At 42.0% G+C, this 23,909-nt stretch overlaps 1 protein-coding gene and 1 long non-coding RNA gene across 2 annotated transcripts; one reads left to right on the top strand and one right to left on the bottom strand.

The window, feature by feature from the left end:
* Nucleotides 1–6,317: 6,317 nt before the first annotated feature.
* LOC122487972 lies at nucleotides 6,318–15,598 on the bottom strand. Its single transcript, XR_006298523.1, has 3 exons — nucleotides 15,205–15,598; nucleotides 11,720–11,882; nucleotides 6,318–10,327 (listed from the first exon to the last, which is right to left on the bottom strand). It is a non-coding gene; the product is annotated as an uncharacterized LOC122487972 (long non-coding RNA).
* Nucleotides 15,599–15,678: 80 nt separating this feature from the next.
* TWIST1 (twist family bHLH transcription factor 1) lies at nucleotides 15,679–17,839 on the top strand. Its single transcript, XM_043589051.1, has 2 exons — nucleotides 15,679–16,659; nucleotides 17,178–17,839. Exon 1 carries the CDS (start codon nucleotides 16,015–16,017, stop codon nucleotides 16,615–16,617), a length of 603 nt encoding a protein of 200 aa, XP_043444986.1. The 5' UTR covers nucleotides 15,679–16,014; the 3' UTR covers nucleotides 16,618–16,659; nucleotides 17,178–17,839.
* The last annotated feature ends 6,070 nt before the right edge of the window (nucleotides 17,840–23,909 follow it).

Below are 23,909 nucleotides of genomic sequence, written 5' to 3'. Positions count from 1 at the left end.
AAACAGTAGTTATTGGGATATAATAGAAGAAAGGTAGTTAATATATTGTAAGTTTCATAGTAACCTATACCTAAATGCCCTTAGGTTGAGGCTTCTGGGAGGAGGAGTGTTGGCAGGTGGAGTGAAAGGGCTATATACCCAGCTTGCACACTATGACTAGGTCTGAAGGAGTAATTCTAAGCTAAAAGCCAAGTTGAAGCCAAAGTTCATGATCATTTTGTTCACTACTTGGTAAATAGCCTGCTAGTTACCTAACAATATCCATTCTCTCTTTCTTCCTTTAACAATATAGCCTGTAAAGGTTATACTTCACATGGCTATCCAGCTAATGACTACCTTTCACAGCCTCACTTGTAGTTAGTCGTGGCTATGTGACTAGAGTCTAGTAATGGGATATGAGCACTAGCCACATGTGATTTCTAGATAGGGCCCCTAAAAGAGGGACATGTCTTCCCTTGGCTTTTCTCCCTTCCCAATGGCTAGAATGCAAAATTGAAATGAGTTTGGGGTGGCCATTTGGTCCATGAAATGGAAGTCCTATTTTGAGGACAAAAGAATAAGACATTAAATCTCCACCACGGTTTAGCCAGTGAGCCAAGACTGTAACACCTATCCAAATTTCTCATAAGATAAACAAACTTTGTTGTTTAATCCACTATATTTTTTGATCTCTTTATTATAGTGCCATATCCTACTTAATGTGTCTCTTCCTCCCAGGTACCTAGGACAGTGCCTGACATATAACAGGGTCTCATTAATATTGTGGACCGTTAAGGGGCAGAATGATCTCACACTACATAGGTTTTTAAGCCTAAGGCCAGAGTACAAATACGCAAGGACTACATTGCAATTCTTCTGAACAAGTTGATATAAGAGAGGGAGAACTACACACTATGCCTTTTCCCTACCCCATATGTAACACACCTCAGCTCCTCATACCCTAACATCACCATTGTGATGTCTCAGAAGGGTACCATTGTGATGTCTCAGAAGGGAAAAAACAGTCTAGCTCTACAAAATGAAAGAAAGCATGAAATGTGAAAGAGGAAAATCAGCTTCTATGCAGTATAATACACAGCTGAAAGCTAGTGTCATTCTATGACAGTATAAACAATATAAATTCGAATGCAATAAATTTTTTCAAAAAACAATTAAAATGTATCTAAATTCAAATTTTTATATTATAAGAAATTTAGCAGACTTTTAGTTTATCTGTCTTTTGTTGTGACTTTCTCTTTGACAATCCACATTTGGGCTAAAAGTACCAAACTATAGAAGATGGTAACTGTTAATTGTTATACCCTTGCCTCCAAATAGGGGCAACAGAGCATTCGAATTCAGCATGTCTTCCATTTCAGATACTGCTGGACTCAAGGGTTTTCTCAACCTAGACTACTGCATTTTACTATCAAATTTCAGGGAGCATAATCTCAAAATCACCTCTCAATAACTTTCAATATCTCTGCTAAGAAAGACAACATTTACTGAAGATAGCCAGAAGTATATTATTCAAGATACTCAAATATCTCTGATAGAATTAGGCGCTCCTGGGTGGCTTAGTCGGTTAAAAGTCCGACTCTTGGTTTTGGCTCAGGTCATGATCTCAATGCTCTTGAGTTCAAGCCCTGCATTGGGCGCTGCACTGGCAGTCAGAACCTGTTTGGGATTTTCTCTCTCTCTCCCTCTCTTTCTCCCTCTCTCTCTGCCTCTCCCCTGCTCATGGTCTTTGTCTCTCAAAATAAAAAAACTTAAAGCACATTTTTAAAAATTCTGTGACAGGATTAAACCCCATAATCAGAAAGAAATTAGCAAATTAGTAAATCATTTTTGCCACCATATCACAAACCTATATTAAATAACATTATTTTTAAAAAAGGAACAGCCCTGTGAAATTTATTGGATATTTTATATATATTGTCATGAATACTGTCTTTTATTAACCTTAAGGCTTCCTTTCCCAATTAAGTTAAAAAAAAATTCTTTCAGGCAAGTCACAGTATCGGAAATAGTCGGACTTCTGGATTCCGTGTGTGTGTGTGTGTGTGTGTGTGTGTGTGTGTTTCCTTCACAGACCCTATAGATGTTACAAATTGTTTGTGATACTTATTCATGTTGTATACTAGACTTCTTAGAGCCAAGTTTCTGATAATTAAAAAATATATAGAACAAGAAAGACAACTAGTTTACTAGAATCCCTGGCATCTGAAATATAAGCTGTAAGTCCTCAAAAAATACATAGGACATTCTTCTGCTAACTTGAGTTTTACTTTATACAGTTTCTTTGTTTTTATTATTCATGTATCTTCCTTATTTTTAACATATGTCTTCCTTCTGGCTTTTTTCTATTCATGTCATCTACCTTAAATCTTTCTCTGGAAGTGTTATTTATTAATACATGAATATTTTTATAAGATGTTCTCCTTCAAGAATTTTTTGCTTAGGGGTGCCTGGGTGTCTCAGTCAGTTAAGTACCCTACTTCAGCTCAAGTCATGATTCATGGTTGGTGGGTTTGAGGCCGACGTCAGGCTCTGTGCTGACAGCTCAGAGCCTGGAGCCTGCTTCAGAGTGTGTCTCCCTCTCTCTCTTCCCTTCCCCTGCTTGTGCTCAGTCTCTCTGCCTCTAAAATAAATGAACATCAAAAAAAAATTTTTTTAAGAAGTTTTTGTTTAGAGGGGCGCCTGGGTGGCTCAGTTGGTTGGACATCTGACTTCAGCTCAGGTCATGATCTCACAGTTTGTGAGTTCGAGCCCCGTGTCGGGTTCTGTGTTGACAGCTCAGAGCTTGGAGCCTGCTTCGGATTCTATGTCTCCCTCTCTCTCTGCCCCTCCCCTGCCCATGCTCTGTCTCTCTCTGTCTCAAAAATAAAACATTAAAATTTTTTTTAAAAAGAATTTGTTTAGTTTCACACTTACTCTTCTTGTTTTTATAACAACTGATTAGACTTCGGTTGCTGTATTTCCTTGTATCATTGCTCATCTCATTCTTGTGTCATTCTCAGTAAGCTAAGAGTAAACTTGACCTTTTGTTGCTGTTAAGAGGACAAAATGGTATTTTCTGAGTCTTCCACACTTGTTCATACGTGTAAATGTGACTTTGGTTGGTTATATGAACTTCGTGGACTACAATATCCTTTTGGCCTGTGTTCTTTTGGAAAAGACCTAAGTAGCCAGATTTTCTTTTTTTTTTTTTTTTTTTTTTTTAATAAATAACCTACGTTCTCTATCTGGATGCCTATAGGATGGCTTATCTTCAACATTCAATATTTTTCTGACAATATTAATGGGTATGGATCTGTTTTCATTCACTTTGCTTGGAATACAGTGTGCCATTCCATTTTATGAACTGTGTTAGTTTTTTTTTTCCTACTCTGGAGAATTATGTCTTTTATTAATGATTATTGCTTCTCAATTTGTCCTAGTTTCTTCTTGGGAAAATGAATTATCTCTAATTTCACAAATATCACCCTACTCAAAATTGTACTCTCCTCATTAATCCCTATATCCCTTCTCTGATTGTTTTCTCTATAGAGTGATAACCATCTTTTTTTTTTTCACTCAACTCTTCCTCACATATACTCGCATAGTGATCACCTCCAGTTAAATAGCTCCAAAGGCCATTGCTATGCTGATATATTCCAAGTTTTACCTTCAGTCCATATCTCTCTCACAAACTCCAGACTCATAATTCCAACTGCCACCCAGCAATTCCACTTGGATTTCTAACCGACATCTCAAACTCAACATGTTTGAAATGAACTCTCCCCCCTGAAATGTGTTCCACCACAGCCTTCTCCATCTCAGGGGTTGCCAATGCCCCCCACCCCGCCTCACTTTTTCTCAAATAAAAAGCCCTAAAGTCATTCTTGATGCCTCCTCCACACACCTCATATGTTATCTTTAGTGAATCCTATTAGTTCTACCTTCAAAATATATCTAGAATCTAGTCACTTCTTTCCAACTCCGACTCCACGGTTAACATCTAGTTTAGGTCATAAACACCTCTCATCTACATTACTGCAGTGGCCTGCTAACTAGTCTCTGTTCCCTTGAAGAAAAGCCCATACATGCCAGAGACCTTGGCACAATTCTCGGTCAATACTATTTCTTCTTCTACACAGGAATATCATCAAATGAATACTCTTGAGTTCTGACACTTGTGGTGGAGTGAAATCTTCATATGACTGAATGGACCACTTAAATGGTTGGATCATCCCGAGGAATCAGAAAAGGAACAGGATAGACATTTCAGCAGTCAAAGGACTGACCATCCTTCCCATTTGAATTGCTACAGCCTTAGATTGGACATTCCCTTAGTATTTTCTTCCAACTATTTTATTACACAAACCTCCAGCTCTTTGAAACAATTAGGCTGAAAAGTCTTGTCTTCCAGGTCAGGGTCAACTGCTTTAGCTTCTTCTTTGCAAAGAAAATAAAACAGAATTTACAGATACTTTTTGCTTTATTGTAGTCTTTTCCCTCCTCACCAATATTTGTGCTGGTGCTGCTATATAGAAAAAAACCTGCTATATATATATGTATATACATATATATATACATATATATGCATATATATGCATATATATATGCGTATGCATATATATACACACATATATATGTACATATCCTATATGTGTATATGTATATATCCTATATATACATATATATAGGATATATATAGGAAAAACTGCTAAATATATATATGTACATATCCTATATATGTATATGTATGTGTGTGCGTGTGTGTGTGTGTGTATGGCATATATAGCTATAACAATACTAGATATGTTTATTGAATAATTTAAGAATCCAGTTAGTGGTAATATTTGATTGAATATCTGTGGAAGGAAACAGTCTCCAAATCATTTTTTTAAGTTTATTTGTTTAGTTTGAGAGAGAGAAAGAGAGAACACAAGCAGGGGAGGGACAGAGAGAGAGGGAGAGAGAATCGGGCTATCAGCACAAAGCCCAATGCAAGGGCTTGATCCCAGGAACTGTGAGATCATGACCTGAGCTGAAATCAAGAGTCAGATGTTTAACTGACTGAGCAACACAGGCACCCTTTCAAATTAGTATTTTTAAAGAAAGTGTTTTTAATCTCTGACTTTTAAGGAATAGATATTACTCTATCTTATTGTTGTTTGAGTACACTGGCTAAAATGTAAGTTTAAGATAAGACTGAGGTAAATTAAGGTATATTTAACTTGTGATTGTACTTGCACTTTTTGTACATTTCTAAAGAGAATAATAATCAATAAATGAGTATTTATGGAGTACCCATTGTGCACACTATGGAGCCCATGTGGAATACGAGAAAAGTCTGGTTTCCTACAGCAAGTAGCCTTGCTGGGAATAAAATACTAACACAAATGAAACTGACTCCAATATAAGCCACTTAACACTAAATTATGCTACTGGGAGTCTCAATGGTGTGGACCCTGGAAAGGCCATCTCTGTTGGAGTTCAACAAACACTAAATAGTACTTCCTACCATTGGGTGAATACTCAGTCTGTGTGTCTTGGTGGGAAACTGCACTCCTTGTGATCACCTGGATGCAGGAAAGGGTGGGCTGAGGGAAAGAGACACATTAATGATGGCTTCTAGGTTTTTAGGCTAAGCAATTAGACAAACAACTTACTGAAATTGTGGGAGGAACAAATTACGACTAACAGTAAGTTCAAGATGTCTGTGAGAAACCTGCATTGTAGTATCAAGTGGACAGTTGAATATGAGAGTCTTTAGCTCAGACAAGATACCGCCTAGTATGGAAAATGGAGGTCATATGCCTCCTGTTACCATTTTTTGGTAGCTAGTGCATGGATAAATTATTGAACCTCCTCCAATTAGTGTCCTCATCCTAAACTTTGAGTCCTCAGGGACTGAAATAAGGATATAGAAACTGATGCTCTTCAAACAGAACTCAATCATCAATTAATTTCCTCATTTACCCTTTAAGCCCTTCCTTTATACTTGGAATTGAATACAAATGCTACATCTCAGTCTACAAGGTACTGCATAACTCAGTCCTCATTTAAAGTAATAATATCAAACACGTATCAAGTGCCAGGCACCATTTTAAGCACTTATGACTCTATTTCATCATGACAACTAATGATGCACATTATTCCCTCTTTTTCCCAGGAAGCATGGAGGGGCAAGTAACCTATATAAGATTACACACAGGTAGTGAGAAGTTGAGTCATATTTGAACTTAGGTTGACTGTCTCCAGGATCTGGGTTGTCAGGTACTACACTGTTCTCTATGGCCATTCTATGTTGCCAGAAAGGAAGAATCACTCTGGACTTCTAAATCGTCTTCTTGCTCTACCAGTGTATGACTTTACTGAAGTGCTTTTTTTTTTTTTTTGAAATATAAGCAGTTTCTCCAGTTCTGCAATTGTAATGTTTTAAGAATTTTATAATAAGTTAAATGAAAATGATCATCTTATTTAATTTAACTAGGGAAATTATGCAGATTGTTATTTTTAATCCGCTTTCGTTATTTTTCATTCTGTTCTATCCTAGTCTATTCTGTTCTCCAATAATGTGATCTTCTGCCATACCTATTACCTCAAGTAAATGACAAAAGCCACAGCGCCTTGTGATTGCAGCTTTCATTGCTGATAGATTCACAAATAAAAACCAATAGTCTTTCTGTCTTAACCAAAGTTTGCCATGAAATTCTCTCTCTCCCATTTAAAATGCATACTAAACAAAGTACTTTAAAGTGTTTTGATGAATCTCTATAAAATACCAGGGTGCCCAGTTTTTCATGTAAGAATCAATATAATGAACACAATAGTGAATAAATGTTACATAAGCCTAGAAGTGGAGTTGATTTTTCCGAATAATTGTATCAGACTGTAGTCTATTTTGGAGAATAGCTCTGTTTAAAGAAGAAATATAACTCACTTGCAGTATTGGTTCTTCAGACATTTCAAGCCTGCCGATATTCTTCAAATTTAACATCTGTGTCTTCCTCTTTAGAGTATTTTTAACAATTATTTATCCCCAGCCCAAAAACTTGGCTGTGAAATTAAAATTGCTGTTAAAGTTGCTTTATGACCACCAATGGCTATTTCTGTTTTTCTCAGTCATTATCTGTACTTCATGCTCCCTAGAAATAGCTCCACCATGAATATAATAAGTACATCTAAATAGGTCAGTTATGATTAAAGCAAAGAGATTGTGATTGTTTGTTCTTAACACACATCTGATAGTGAGACAGAAGAGTATGCTCTATTTGATAGCCACTTTTCAAGGTTCTAAGACCTTGGCAGAAATCGAGATGATGAGACAGAGGCAGTGGGTTCCGGTTTCCTCACTAGCTCATTGTGTTCTGCCTAGAATTGAATCCAAAAGACAGAACTGGATGACATCAGTCACACTGAAGGCATGGAAGGCTCAGACAGGCCAGGATGTTAGTCCAACACCCACCTAGAAAAAGTGCAAAGGTCCTAGTACTACAACCATTTCTTTCTTCACAACTTTCCTTGACTTTCGGTCAGGGCTCTTCAATTTGTCCAGTATCCTTCAGCTAGCCTAGGCTCCTCCTTTCCTGAGAAAAATGTCATGCAATCAAATTCACTCAAAGGTGTCAGTGAGCTAATGTGTTACCTCACCTTGGGGACTTTACCATCTAAAAGACGAGCCTGGAGAAGACAATGGCAGGCTCCAACTTAATGAGTTGTCAGTGATCGATTTCAAGCATGGCTATGGGAAGTATTAAGTGATTTTGGAGAAAGCCCCTTCAAACCATTTCACTACCTATTTTACTCATTTTTGGCATAAAAATTTAGGACCACAGTTGGCCACAAGCAGTTTCCAGAACTAGAAGGAAATTCATTCTCATTACTTAGGAAAATGCTTTCAGGTTCTAGATACTGCCAAATCACAGAGTTAGAAGCAGTCATAGAGAAAACTTTTTCATCCATAAAACTAAGAGGCTATATAATTTCTAAAATCTTTCAAGTTTAAACATTTTTTGAACTTTTTCATATTATCTATCCAACTACTTCATTTTACAGATGAGGAAACTGATACCTCCAAATCTCCCTGAATCCATTTTCCCTCAGCTTTATATTATACTGTCCACATACCCCATAACTACTGCAATGGTATAAGTTCTCATAAGTAAACTGATGCATTTATAGGACATATATTATGGGCTGATACAAGAACTTCCTAAATATAATCACATAACTGTCTAACCCATCCCCTGCACCATCCACAGGCTCATATGTCTAAAATACAAATCTGATTGTGTCTTTTCCCTGTTTAACATTCTTCAGTTTCCCCAACTCCATTTAGAGCTAAACCCAAATTCTCTAGCATGTCACACAGTTAGTGATCTAAACTTTGTATCATTTCCAGCCGTTCCCACACCCATTCCATCTCCAGCCATGCAAGATTCCTTACAGGACCCTGAGCAGGTCATACACGCTCCTGCCTCCCTGCCTTTATCCACGCCACTCCCAGTGTCTTTCCTTCCTCCTCTCCTTTCTACTCCTCATCTGGTCCACCCCAAACATCCTTGAAGACTACAGCTGAGATAAAGGGTACTTTAGGAAGACTGCAATGTATGCTTCCTGTTAGATTTATGAATATTCCATTCTGCTGAAGAGAATAAGAGAAACAAAGAAAATAGACGACATTAAGAATGGAAGTAAGTAACCTGTAAGACATCTTAGACATCACTAATGTAAGTAGGAATGGACAGAAAGGCTATGTAAGCATCAGATAGTCATGAACTCTCAGGGAATTCCATATTCATGAGGTCTTCAGCTCCCTGTTGGTGACATTCAACTTGGCCTACTTGTCCTCTGGCCAAGACTTAAAGATAAAACCCACAGCCACTCAGAGGCTAATATCAAGCCCAGCTATGGACAAGAGTACTTGCCTTTTCTAACAGAGCAAGTTAATTTAGCTCCAGGAACCCTACATCATTGCTAACCCTCACTTTGGACCTCTTAACCACACCATCAGCAAGGAAGGCTGCTGGAAGGCAGAGTCACCGTGAACCTGTGTACTCCAGGATTTGGGTAGCATGGCCCTTCCTGCCTGTTTGCTATCTATTCTAGTATATTAACCTACTGTAATTCCCTTTCTTACTGTATTTCTTAATCAATAATAAACCAGGTTGATATGTACATCTTCACTTGGTCTGTGGGCCTTTCTGTGTGTGTCTCTGGCTGGGACAAGCTTCCTGGAAATATATTCGGAGGCTATCATTGCAGTGAGGTAATCTCCCAATGCACCAAGGCATCCTGTCACCTCAGACCAGGTCCAGGGTCCTTGGCACTCTTTGAAATATCCATCACAGTAGTTAGCTCTCCATGCCACAAAACTGTTTTCAGATTTTATTTCTCATTAGACTGTGATGTCCTTGATGTCAGGGGCTAAATATTCTTACTCCAAGTACCTAACATAATTAGAGGTGGACACATTTTTGTTATGAAAGAATCAATAGACATGTTATAACTAATTAGTGCCAGTTGAAACCAGAATTCGGGTCTCCTGAATGCACCATTAGGCAGAACCAGAACCTCTCAATCTCTCAAGGTCTTGAGAAGGAGCGAGTGAGAATAAAATGTATCACTACAACTATGTCTTCCCTGAGGTATCTGAGGTGGGGAAGACAAAGGCATTGATGCTGGCTAACCACAGGGAAAAAACACCAAGTTTGATCTCCATTGTGGAGGTCAAATAGAAAACAATGAGCCAGGATTTCTAAAATCCTACCATAATTCAAAGCATTTTTCACACAGTAATGGCATCAAGTGTCCCCCCAGACGTCTTCCCCTCTACCATCTTGAGAGGCAAGAACGACAACATGTAATACCTTAGTCTAATTCCAGATAGACCGTATCTATTCAAGGAACATCACCCTCAATTAAAAGTTTCCCAGCCCTCCACCAAGTTCCTTACTTTTTGTTAGCACTTCAGTGAGAATGACAGGGATTTTTAAAATCAAATGCCTACACCAAGGGACAGGTAGCTACTTACAACAATCTCTGTGAGCAGAAACTGAGGCAAATAATCCAGGTGCTTTTCTATTTCCTACTAAATGCATTTCTTTCTTTCTTTTCAGATGTAAGCCTTTTCTCTTGTCACTGACCCCTCCATATTAAGCCGTATTCTTTTTCTCTTTCGGTCTCCCACCAGTTGTCCCAGCACCCTCTTACACTCTCTTCACATTCTTCTCTGTCTTGTTCTCATTTTTGCTCTGGTTTTTCCTTCTTGCCCTTTTCTCTTCTTCTCTTTCCAGCATCTCTGGTCCACAGCTCAGTTCCTCCAGCAGGGTCTCAGAGAGTGTGATTAGGAATGTATCTGCAAGAAGACACAAATGCAAAACAAAAAAAAAACATTGAGTTCCAAATGAAGCAGCGATTCCCCAGTTTGACTGTCAACGGCATTCTACCAGAACTATAAAATTCATCTAAAAAAATATCAAGACATAATTCATTTTAATTTAATTTACAAAGTAACCAGATGCTCTGAAATCTTTTTTGAGAAGAAGTAATAGGAAAGAGGACGGTGACCTTAAATTAAAGAGTGTGTATCATAATTTGGGGGAAGTGTTGGGAATCTGTATCTTAATATCCTATTTTTCCATATCTTTGAAAAATAATTTAGTTCTTATGACATGCGTTAAAATAGAACTGGCAAGTCATAAAACATAATTTCCATGCATATGTTCACATAAAGACAACCCAAATGCTGAAACTAAAAATTCAAACTTTCAAAGGTATTCTGGAATAGTAACATATTTTTTAAAAAAGATTGTTTTTCATTGCCAAACATGGCTCTAAAATTGAGCAAGTAAAATTCCAGATCACTCAGAGTTTTGTACAAACCTCTACTAATGCAAAATAAATGTTTTCCCTTAAAATGGTATTTTTTAGTACATTTTCATACATGTTTTTCTTTTATTTTCCACAATAAAGAGAAAAGATAAAATCTTCCAAGACATCCCAGGTTTGAATGCCAACTTATGTGTATATATGGTTTTTTCATTTATTTTTTAAGTGATTTTTATTTTTTAAGTTTTAATTTTTTTAGTTTACATCAAAGTTACTTAATTAAGAAAAGTGACATAAATTAAATAGGCATCCCCAAAATGACATTCACTGTGCAATATTTTTTGCTATTTTGTAAGCCTTCTAGAAGTGTCTTTTTAAACAAAGTTCTCTAGGAAATTGTGTCCTCTTGTGGTCACTGGCAAAAACAACATGTTTTGTGCAGGAAGAATCAATCAAAACAATGGAAATAGGATTTAAGGCTTCAGGAAAAGCCATTTGTGAAAAAAGGAAATCCCTTGAAGTGTAGAGAGATGAAAGTTAGGAGTAATCAGAGTAGGAACTTTATCTGGAAAAACACAGAATATAAACCATTAGATTTATATTTAAATTGCTTGATGATTAGACAGAAAAGATAAAAACGCTTACTAAGTAGGAAGACTATGGTCATGATAAAAGCCGCTATGAATAAGTACATATTTCTTACATTATTTCTTCAGTTACTCCAACAGCTCTCTGAAATAGGTGAATGTGTATGTCACCAAGGTTAACTGGCAGCAAAGACAGGACAGTCTCTCTAGCCTGCACACCCAACAAGTTAATAAAAGCTGGGTGGGGAGGAGGCTCTTCAAGACACCATACTTTTCCACACTCTGATTCCTCTTTATGTACAAGTTCAGCATATGCTGTTTCTTGATCTTACCTTCACTTTGAATGCACAATGTCAGATATTGTAAAGATTAATTTATTTGAAATTTGATTTGCTTGTTTAAGGTGCTCCTGGCAACTCAATTTCTTATGCTTTATCCTTTTTCATTTTACGTCCAGACTGAAAGCTTCACATTTGATAATTTTAGTTCCTGATCCTTAAAGAAGTTTGGAAAGAGAAATATAGAATCAGTTAGATTCATGAATTAAACTACCATGAAAAGAATAAGAGGATGACCTCTTCTTTAGGGTAAGGTGTTCAAACACGAAGGCTGCCTGTGTCACCAATCCAAGTCACTTGTGCTGACACAGACTTCATACTCCGCTTTGAAAAAATTCTCTTACTTAACCATCAAACTAGGCAATCCCCCATGGAGTGTTCAAAACAAGATGAAATCTAAGATGTCCATTCAACTGCAGCCTTCTCCAATTTGCTCCCCCTTCTGTGTGAACACTCCTGTGCCACGTTCATGCAATTCAGAGAAATTATTTCATAGAACTCTAAGCCAGCCTACAGGTGGTAGGTCATCCAAAGAATAAGGGGAAAGAGTAGGAAGAGAGAGACTCAAAAACTCACCTTTTGTGCAATCCCAGCTCCCAAATCTACCACCTTGCTAACAATTCTATAGTATATGCATGTTTCTTTTCCTTCTCTAAAAGTATTTATAGATGAATGTTGCTAAGAGAATGCCAGTGGGTACACATTCAGACCGTAAAAATACAGATACATACATACTTACTGCATCTGCTCAGTAGGAGATTCCTAACTCTGTTTCTTCTAACAGTATTTTTTTTTTTCACTTTTTAACACAGCACACATTCCTCAGGAAGGACTGCTAACATGCCAAGTTTGCAGTTTTGAAAACAAAGCTCGTTTTGAATTATCCAAGTGCAAAAGAAAAACTTTTTTGTTTTCAGTTCTTTTTTTTTTTTCAGGGAATTTGTTTTAGAAGTAGACAAAATGATTTAATTTCAATTAATCCAGTATTCCCAAAGAAGGCAGTTCTCCACTAACGTTCTTCAAGTCAGGCTGAGTTCAGCCCCAAGGGGAAATTTCTAAAACCATTTTTTAAGAGCTTGAAATTAGGATTTTAGAACTAGGGATGCTTTCTCCCAGAAAGTGTGGACAAGAAAATTGTTAGATAAAATGTTATGTAGGATATAGCTGCAGATGAACAGGGTGGGACCAGGAAATATTACAGCCTTGCAAAGCAGGGAGTATTGAGCCCCAGACATTTTGAGAGGTAATTCATTTGGCAAGCCACAGAATTCTGCTCAAAAAGTAACATGTAGGCACTGAAAACCCCTCTCATTCTCTTCGTCCATTTCTTCAAAGAGCTCAAGAGAAATTTCTTCTCAGAACTAAAGTCATTGATTATGACTCTGTCAGGAAGATTCCATGCCGAGATGGTTCTAGTTAGGTCATTCATTTTCAGCCCTCTTGTAAGCATTCTGGCATCCAGAGCGCAGCCTCAGCCCCCGGGGATCCCTGGTGCCCAGCAGCCAGGAGCTCTTCATTCCCTAGAAGTTTAGTTGCTCAGAACAGGGCTGGGTTAATTTGTTTAAGAACTAGTCTTGGAGATTGATGACTCTGCAAGTCTGGCTGGCTAAGGATCCCTGGCTGCTAGCTGCAGAGGACTCCTTTCTCCTCCAGCTTCTCTGCCCTAATTTCTATCCCGCAACCCCAATTCCCCACCCCAATTCCCCTTGGTCAGGTAAGGTTTCCCTTTACACTTTGCCCACACTTTCCTGTCTTGCTTGTCCATAGCCACAAAGGAAAAAGTCCAATTATTCAATCTCTTTAGTTTTAAGACTTCAACCAAAAGGGAAAAGAAAAACAAAATTAAGATTTGAGATTGATCTTTAAAAAAGAAAGGTAAAGGTGGAAAATTTTCAAGATTTCTGCAGCCACCTTCAAATAAGAATTGCGGAATAATCTGCAATTCAGATTTATAAGAGAGAACACTGGGTAGAGTGGGGCAGAATTTCTGCCTTATTCTCTGCTTCCAAGAGATAAAATCCTACAGGCAGAAGATGAAAACAAAAGGGTGACTTATCATAATGAGTTTTGTTTTAAGGATACCTGCCTGCACACTATTAAGTGGAGGTCAAGTAGAATCCACTTTCCAGACGGGCTCTCATTTTAAAATGCCGCGGGAGCTCTCCAAGCAGGCCAGTCAGCATGCTGTGGGCATTGTTTCTGAATATTTGTAAAAATGGTGATAGACAGACCCTGCAAGTCACACCTCCCATGAAAGCACTGCCTTGTTCACCCCCACGGGAGGGATGCCTCTTGCCCTCACTTCCCCCAGAAGTCTGAGCCCTTCAGCCAGCTCCAGGCGCTCCAGACCCCAGGGTTTCCGGACTGAATCTGCGAGCCTCAGCGGGGCAGAGCCACATGGCCTGCCCTCGTGTTGCCTGGGCTCCCTCCTCCTCTTCCTCCTCCTCCTGACACCCGGGACAACGACCCTCCATCAGGCCCAGAATGGGGTCCCTCGCTAAGTTAATTCTCCCCTGACAGTCCAGTCTGGGGATAGCGTGAGAGGACCTTGGCCTGTGCAGGGCACACAAGCTCAGCACCCCCAAATCTACCCATGAATATCGACTAATGCTTTGCTTTGCAACTAACGGATGAACACGAAAAGCTTATTCTATCCCAACTCGTTCCAATAAAGAGAAACAAGTCTGGAACTGCAAAGATGGGTTTCTCTTCCACGAGGCTGTCCTTCCAGCCCACCAACTTTCGTTGCCTCTGATCTGACAGAAGCTGCATTAACACCCTCTTTGGGGCTCTTTGTTGTTAATGTATTAGACAGAATTGCTTAAAATATAAAAGCGTCCAAGTAACTGGACCACGTCTGGGTAGCACGAAGCGTAACTGCCCACTCCACCTCCTAGGAACGAGGAGTGGAGAAGGTGTCTTTCACAACTGGCTTGGGCAAGCCGCGTTGTGTTCAGGGGCGTTGGGACCTCATCTCACTTTCTTACGAGCCTACCTTTAGAGGTCACAATGCGGGGCCTTATTGGGAAGTAGGGTAGGGATGAAATGGCCACAGTGTCCTCCACCTTGGGCTGGCAGCTCAGGAGATCAGGGCCGCAGCGAAAACGCTGCGCTGTCCCTCTCTGGCCCCGCTGCCTTCTCCAAGAACAAAACTGACTTCCGAGAATGAATTTCTGTCTCTTTCCAGCACCGTCGGAGGTGTAGCCTTTTGAGTGGTAGGAAGCGTTAGACTGGATCACTGTAGAGGGAAAAGGAAGGCCCCGATGCTTCTCAGGGAGGGGTGAGAGCAGGCCGGGGCGCAGATCCACACTCCCGTGTCGCAGCCACGTCTTCAGAAACGCCCACGACTTCAGGGCCCGCCGCAGCGGTTTGGCCTTTGGGGCTCTAGGGGCCCGTCTACCTGACTATTGGGGGAGCTCCGAGGCTGCCAGTTTTGCCATTGCCCCCACCCCAGCAATCCCAAAGGCGGCCCCACGGACCTAGAGGGTACTGGGGAGAGTTGAGACATCACGCACTGCGTAGAAGCTGTTGCTGCCGCTGCTGTCACAGCCACTCCGGGAGGGACTGACACCGCGGCCGAGAGGTCCCCTCCGGCCGCTTTCCGGGGCTGCGCTCGGGTGCGGGGGCGCGGCCCGCGCGCAAAGGCGCGGAAGGAAATCGCCCCGCGCCCGCCTGCGGAGGGCGGCGGGGAGGGAAGAGGGAGGGCAGCAAGGAGGCGGGCAGAGGGGCCGGCCGCCGGAGCCAGGTCGTTTTTGAATGGTTTGGGAGAACGAATTGTTAGACCCTGAGCAAGTGGGGGGTGGGGACGGGGAAAGGGGGGGGGGGGCTGGAAAGCGGAAACTTTCCTATAAAACTTCGAAAAGTCCCTCCTCCCCACGTCAGGCCAATGACACTGCTGCCCCCAAACTTTCCGCCTGCACGGAGGTATAAGAGCCTCCAAGTCTGCAGCTTTCGTCCAACTCCCAGACACCTCGCGGGCTCGCCGGCACCGGCAGCGTTTCCAGGAGGCCGAGCAGGGTGTGCGTGCGGCCGTTGGGCGCCTTCTTTTTGGACCTCGGGGCCATCCACACCGTCCCCTCCCCCTCCCGCCTCCCTCCCCGCCTCCCCCGCGCGCCCTCCCCGCGGAGATCCACCCCGTCCCTCCTCCCGCTCCCTCCTCGGCGGGCCGCACCGCCCCGGCCGGCGCCGCGCGCGGGGGAAGCTGGCGGGCTGAGGCGCCCCGCTCTCCTCCTTTTCCCGGGCCGCCCCTCTGCCCCGGGCCTGCGAGGCCGCACGCTGCCACCTGAGAGATGATGCAGGACGTGTCCAGCTCGCCAGTCTCGCCGGCCGACGACAGCCTGAGCAACAGCGAGGAAGAGCCGGACCGGCAGCAGCCGCCGAGCGGCAAGCGCGGGGGGCGCAAGCGGCGCAGCAGCCGGCGCAGCGCGGGCGGCGGCGCGGGGCCCGGCGGGGCCGCGGGCGGGGGCGTCGGAGGCGGCGACGAGCCGGGCAGCCCGGCCCAGGGCAAGCGCGGCAAGAAATCTGCGGGTGGCGGCGGCGGCGGCGCCGGCGGCGGCGGCAGCAGCAGCGGCGGCGGGAGCCCGCAGTCCTACGAGGAGCTGCAGACGCAGCGGGTCATGGCCAACGTGCGGGAGCGCCAGCGCACGCAATCGCTGAACGAGGCTTTCGCCGCGCTGCGGAAGATCATCCCCACGCTGCCTTCGGACAAGCTGAGCAAGATCCAGACCCTCAAGTTGGCGGCCAGGTACATCGACTTCCTCTACCAGGTTCTCCAGAGCGACGAGCTGGACTCCAAGATGGCAAGCTGCAGCTATGTGGCCCATGAGCGGCTCAGCTACGCCTTCTCGGTCTGGAGGATGGAGGGGGCCTGGTCCATGTCCGCGTCCCACTAGCAGGCGGAGCTCCCCACCCCCTCGGCAGGGCCGGAGACCTAGGTAAGGACCGACGCCTCTGCGCCCCTTCGCCGCTCAGGTGGCGGACGGACTGACGGCCGGGCCGCGGCTGCCTGCCCCTTCCTCAGCCCCCTCTCCCACTCCGCTCTCAGCCTTCGCCACCTCATCCCCTCAACGTCCCCGAAAGGCTGGTCGGTCCCCGCTAGGGAGAGAGAGGGGGGATGCGCCCCGGTTAGGAGTGTGCGTGTGCGTGAGTGTGCGTGCCAGACAGGAGGGAAGTCTGAGAAAGATTCCAGGGTCATGGGTAAGGACAGTTTTCTTGCCAGCGCCTCCCTTTCTTTTTGGCTTTAAGTTTTCCTTCTCCTTAAAACAAATGTTTCCAAATTCCACCTCCTCCTTCTTTCCGCCCACCCACTTCCTCTTGCCCTTGGGCTGAAATCCTTCCAGGTTGTTCAGCGCAATTTCTCAGTAGTGGTGATAAGAACAGAGCTCACTAGTCTTAGAAAACAGCCACGAAGACCTAAACAATAACCAACTTTCCCCTCTCTGGGTTTTTGCAGATGTCATTGTTTCCAGAGAAGGAGCAAATGGACAGTCTAGAGACTCTGGAGCTGGATAACTAAAAATAAATATATATGCCAAAGATTTTCTTGGAAATTAGAAGAGCAGAACCCAAATTCAAAGAAACAGGGCGTGGGGCGCACTTTTAAAAGAGAAAGCGAGACAGGCCCGTGGACAGTGATTCCCAGACGGGCAGCGGCACCATCCTCACACCTCTGCATTCTGATAGAAGTCTGAACAGTTGTTTGTGTTCCTTTTTTTTTTTTTTGACGAAGAATGTTTTTATTTTTATTTTTTCATGCATGCATTCTCAAGAGGTCGTGCCAATCAGCCACTGAAAGGAAAGGCATCATTATGGACTTTCTCCATTTTAAAATGGTAACAACCAGAGGAATTTTAAGAACATCGTTAGAAATAAAAATACGGGGATCAAACTGACTTGCAAAATCACAGTCAGTTCATTCCTTTTTACCTTCTTCCTCTGAGGGAAAAAAAAAAACTTAAAATACAAAAAACAACATTCTATTTATTTATTGATGACCCATGGTAAAATGCAAATAGATCCGGTGTCTAAATGCATTCATATTTTTATGATTGTTTTGTAAATATCTTTGTATATTATTTTTCTGCAATAAATAAATATGATTGAAAATTTTAAGAACCTCAGAGTTTGGTCTATATTTTTAAAGCTCAGGATTAAGTTGGCGGTAAATACTTGCTTGTTTAACTCTGGAGGCACCCAGGAGGGAGGGGGCACTAATATAAACAAAGCAGTGAAAAACGCAAATAAACTAGCTACTGACAGGCACAGGCATGTTATTTAGAAAGACAGCTTTATTATTATTCCAATTTGGTGTTCAGTGGGCTTTGTGGCATCTATCCTTCATCTCTTACCAGTTCTCTAAACAGGGAAAACTTAAATTTGTTACTCACCTCTCTTGCTTATATTTTGAGGAGGCAGTCGTAGAACAGTTCAACGCATATAAGCAATATGAAGCCAGCAGTCTTTTCTCTTGTTAACTCTGTATTTTTGTCATGAGCTCCACTGTTTGTGAGGATTTTTAAATAAGAGGTTCATTTCAGTGAACGGGTGTATAAAGTGTTCTTAAAATGACCTATCTGTACACGTATAAATCAATACAAATGCACTGAAAATAGTAAAGTTTAATTCAGCAGGAAAGATAATTCCAGTTGTAATTTATCTCTCTCTTTCATGAATGAAAATGATATTTAATGTCATGTTTGCTTAAAAGAAAAGCCAAAGTTAAGAATATTTTCCCATGTTGATGTTATCTATTTGGGAAGCATGCTCCTTTTTTATATGTATAAAGAACATACAACTATGGAGTCAAATACAATAAGCAAAAAACCTGAACTTCCAGTATCTTCAGTAACAATTGGAACAATTACAATTTTAAATGCAATAGCTATTCATTTTCTGGTCAGTTCATTAGCAAGTAGATTTTATCCAAAATTACACGGAATTTTTCCTTGGTTACTTATAGGTATACAAAATCTGATGAAGTTAAGTTAAATGGGCAAATGGGGCTTGATTTTTATTTCATTATGGTTATTTCTGAACCAGGAAAATATTGGCTCATAACTAATATCATTAGGAGCAATACGTTTGTATCACTCAGTGCTTAACTTTTACATCTAGTTTACTGCATTCAGGTGTAATCTGGCAAGCTTTCAAACTGGAAAATAATTTTGTTGTCTATTTCAAACAAAGGCTATGGCAGAGAAGTGTATATGAATCCAAACAGGTCGTGTTTGTTCAACTCAGATTGAGGCTATTATTACCTGAAGGTTTTTCATTCCCTCCCACACAACATCAGGGAATGCTGACATAACAATATTGTAAATTTACTATTCTGAATATTTGAGACCGTATTTTCGGATAAGGACCCTGTAGCATTTACTTACACTGAAAGGTTAGTGAAGGCTTGGGGAATTAATTTTTGGATTTTGGTATTCCTTTACCAAATAACTACATGAGCCGGGAAAGTGATTATATGTGCATGTATTTGTAGGGTGTGGGTGTATTGGCAGAGTGGAGAGAGAGAGGGAGTGCGTGTGTATAGGGTAGAAATGTAAGGGTACCCTAGAAGAATGAGGGAGAGCACATCGAGATGGTAATTCTCTCTTTTGTGTGTATCATCCTACACCTCCATTTTCTAAACTGTTCATGGAGGAATCTCCTTGTTCACTAGCTTGGTCTGACTATTTGATATTTCAGATTTCTTGACGTACATCAGGATGGAGCTGACTGTCATTGCTGAGAAGGTAATTTCTATCTTATCTCTGATGATTTAAAACCCAGAGGTTTCACAAAAGGTAGCCTTTCATTTGCCTTTTTAATTTTTTTCTTTTTTTCTTTTTTTCTTTTTCTTTAGTATTTTGTTCTCTTTTCTCATAAGAGAACCCTGTGGAGAAAAGCAAATACCATATTTGTGTTGCTAAACTGAAGGTGATCTTTTTCCCCTAGATTTTCAGAGAAATGAATGAATGAATGAAAGGTGATGAATAGCTTTACTTTGAATGAGAATAATTCATGGAAAATATTAACTATTAGAATACAATTTTCAGGTTGCAGACCGATTTTGTATTGCCAGTCTCCTCCCCCTTGCACATAACAATGCTAATTCTTTTTTAGAATAGAAATAAAGCCACCTGTATTTCTTTTGCTCTACTATTTTTTTCCTGTTTTAATTCTTTTTGCTACCTATTCTTATTTAAAGGACACTTAAAATGAATTACCTCTGCTTCAGAAGTGAGAATTTAATGTGATGGCTGGACTGGGGGACTCTACCCTTTAGCCAGAATGCATTCACTGGAGGGAAAAATGCTGTATAAAATAGCCTTGGGTGAATTCTATAAACCACTGAGTAAAAATGGTTCCTTTACTGTGCACATAGTTTTGAAAAAAAAAAAATCTTGCTTTTAATTTCGTTGGATTGATAGCCTTCAGTCATAAGAAAGTAAATTTTTGTTCTTATACACACACATTTATTTTCCTTCTTTGTGAACACACTTGCTAAGCACATGCACAGATGATAATTCATGCACAGTTGCAGGTATCCTCTCTAAAGTGGTACAAATTATTAATAAAATAATGTTAAATAGCAACAACTCACATACTGTGTGTACTTTTTTCCCACACTCAACAACGGCACAAGCTTCTTGCTCCTGCAGTCTTCAGGCTCATATTCATAATGGAGCTTTTTAAGGGACACTTGGCCTCTTGCAAAAAAGTCGAGCATTTTGCACATTCCACGGTTTGGCAAACTCAGAACTGGTTATTTTCTCTAGACCGGTATCAAGTTCTTCTCAGGCATATGATTTCACTTGAAGTCCTGCCCAGGAATCCTTCAAAGTGAGCGTTTGTCCCGCTCTCATGATGTCAGGCGGTTTTCCCTGCATCTGTAATTTGAAGAAAAACAAACAAACCTGCGGGGAACAAACGCCACGGAAACCCAAACAGAACTCCGTGGGGAGCGGGAGTCTCACCTGCGGCGGGCGCGGGCGGGGGGCGCAGGCCCAGACTCCCCTGCGTGGGTGGCGGTCCGGTGCCGCACGGTGGAGAGAAAGACAATGTCGGTGCCCTTCTCCGACTGCGTAGACCGCTCCGGGCCCCGCGTCTGGCCGCTGCGCGGAGGCGGCGGTTCCAAGTGTCAGCGGTAGCAAAGGCGGCAGCAGCAACAGAGTCAGGCAAAGGCCCAGCCTCAAATTTCCTGAGACAGGCCTGTATTAGCGACAAACAGGGGTCGGGCGGGGGATCCCCGGGGGCCACTTTTGCAGAATTTTCTGCTTGTTGCGTCGTAAGCTGTGCCCCACCCCCAGCACCAGCGAAAGTGGAAGGAAAGTGCACCGTCAAAGTGGAAGGAGAAATCGGTTTCCTCGTAATTTCTCAAAGCCGGCAACCCCACTTTTTCCCGGAAACCTCGAAACCGAGACCTCAAAAATGCCAACAGGATTATTAATTATCCTTATTTACTGAACAGCAAAAGATAGACGCAGTAAACCGGGCATGGGATACATTTGCCATTTGCTTTTGTCCCAAGGCCCCAGGACGTGAGCCCACTTAATGTTCTTAGCAAATCAAAGCACGTGTCCTTTGAAGAAGGTGTGTAATTGGAGTTTAAGGCATGTATGGAATTCCCAGATGTCTATAAAGTAAGAAGGAGCATGTGGCAGGTCACTGGAAGGTGGGGCAGGTTAAAATCACTGGCACAAAGTCCCCCCCCCCCCTTTATATTCGCCTTCTTTGTAAGAGCCAGGGAGGTAAACCTTGGGGAAAGGATGGGACGGGATCGTAATGAATGTCCAGCTTCTCCTATCAGAGTCATAGTAACCATGGTAAAAAGCACATGGTCAGAAAACCTCAAAGAAAACACTCAATTATAGCCGGGATTTCGTGGGCGCCTTGCAATGAGATCGTTTGGGGTTTGCTTCAGCGAAGGCCTCCAACGGCTGTCCTTCTTGTTTACGTGGACTGTTTTCTTTTCCTTCCATTCCCCCGCCCCCCCCCCCCACTAAGTTTGTGGATGTGTCTTCGTACTTATGCGTGAACAAAATTCCGGGTTAGGAAAAGAAAAAAAAAATGTCTAAAAACATTCATTCCTAAAGGCAGCCTTCTTGGGGGAGGGGAGATTGAAGATTACGAGCAAGTGAAATTAAGTTTCTGTAAAACATGCAGTTTAAACATGGACCAGAAATGAGCGAATGTTCAATGAAAAGACAACCATCAGAATCAGCAGCACTCTTTTCTCATTTTACTGAGGAATATGTAGATGCATACGAGACTGTGGAATCCAAGCGCGACTCTGAATATTGTTGAGTAGGCATTTTGTTTTGTTTTGGTTTGTTTTTGGTTTGAAGCCGGAATCGAAGGCAATATGATTTTCTCCTTGGGTTCAAGATGGTGCTCTTACTTACCTGCACAGTGGAGCCAGAGGCGGACACGTAAGGATGGGGGTCTGCCAGAGAAGTTGGCCCTGGCAAAGGTTGGCCTTGGGAGGGGGTCGGTGTGGGGTCATCTGAGACTGGGGCCCAGAGCGTGGGGGCTGGAACAAAACGCGCCACAGACCCCGCCATTGAAGCAGGCGGGAGGGCTAAAAGGACGCGTGGGGGGAGGGGGGGACAAGAGTGTGACAAGTGAAAAGTTAAGCAGGTACCTGAAGGAAGTTTATCTTGCCCAGATGTTAGGGCTTTTATGAAATGTCACGTGAAGAGAACAGATGTACAATTTGCAAATGGGGCCACGCCTGTAAATACAAGGAGGCAAATGCTTGGAGGAAAATCCAGGCATAAATCATCAACCTCCTTTTCTAGTTATCTATTCTCTCCTTTAAATATTTGCCACCAGAAAGAGAAGACACATCTTAAATCGTCAAGTGCCTCTTGGAGCAGAAGTCGCAATCCTATCCCCTTCCAGCACTCCCCATCCCCTAGGTGTCTTGGGTGCAGAGGGGTGGGGTGGCTGGCAAATATCTTCTCCCATTGCGTTTTCCTTCTTCAGGTTCCCCATCCCCCACGTTTCTGTCTTGGCCTCTCAGAGACTTTTGATCCTGAGAAACGTATCAGATCTCGGTTAGGAAAAGCTGAAACTAATCAATTGCCTTTTTGAAGGGGTAGAGAGTGATAAGAAGAGAGAAGGAATGCCCGGCCTGACAGACCCTAAACCCCCAAGATGGTTGGATGGGCTGAAAGATGAGCAGATGAACCGGTGATCCCTCACTCCTGGGGCAGGACCCAGGCTCTGGGGATCCTTGCTACCCATGGGGTAGGGCTTTTAGGAAGTTAAATTATCCGTTTGATTGAGAAGGATTTTTAAAAATCACTTATACAAATAAGAGGCTTTTTTCTTCTTCCACGCAAGAAGGAAGCTCAGTTCATAAAACTAAAATGAATTAGTAGTTGCCCAGTTGTGTGGAAGACAGTTCAATTCCTTTCTCTGTTCTTAAGAGAGATGTTTTAGAAGCTATTGTGACTATTAATGCGTGGCTCAGGCCAGGATCTCTGCGCAATTAAGGTTTTAAATATTTGTTGACAATACTTTTAAGACTGTACATTAAATGAACGAGCTGTTCCATGGCTCTTCGTTTAAATGCCAGAGTATTCCTAGTCTCTGTAAAATTGACATGGCACCTGGCTTATAATTATTATATAGCTGCCCATACAGCTCTGTATTTTTTTAAAAATTTAAAAGTTGGGGAACTTTCTTCCACAATATTAAATCTAAACTTACTGTCAGCGTTTATGTTAATCCTCTTTGGATTTCCAAAGAATTGAAATAAATTCAAAATGATCAACTTTAAGGGTGACAGTTTTAAAAACGACAAGAGCAGATAAACAGACATATCTTTTCTCTCTATGGCATTTAATCTAAATACTCATCCAGCTCTCCCTGGAGGAACTTAACCTTGAGTTATTACCTTTGGGTACATATCATATCTGGTTATGGCCCCCAAAGCGTCCTGGAGGAAGACCTCAGATCCCGCCCCTCTGGGTTTGCCCAGCCTGGATGAGCCCCCACACCCTGACTCTGATACCGGTTGCTTCCCTTAGGGATTTCCAGACTTCCATTTCTAAACATAGTACTGGACCAAACAGTCTAAATTTCTTTTCTTTTGTTTATGAAACTTAACACCAATCAAAAAATTGTTACTATTGTTGAAAACCAACATGCAGCAAAAAGAGACCATGCCAAGACGGCAAGTTTAGCAGTG

The sequence above is a fragment of the Prionailurus bengalensis genome, chromosome A2 (genome assembly GCF_016509475.1).
Source record: "Prionailurus bengalensis isolate Pbe53 chromosome A2, Fcat_Pben_1.1_paternal_pri, whole genome shotgun sequence".
In the NCBI taxonomy this organism is placed as follows: Eukaryota; Metazoa; Chordata; class Mammalia; order Carnivora; family Felidae; genus Prionailurus; species Prionailurus bengalensis.
Note: the sequence above shows the minus strand (reverse complement) of the source record. Positions and strands in the feature narration are given on the sequence as shown.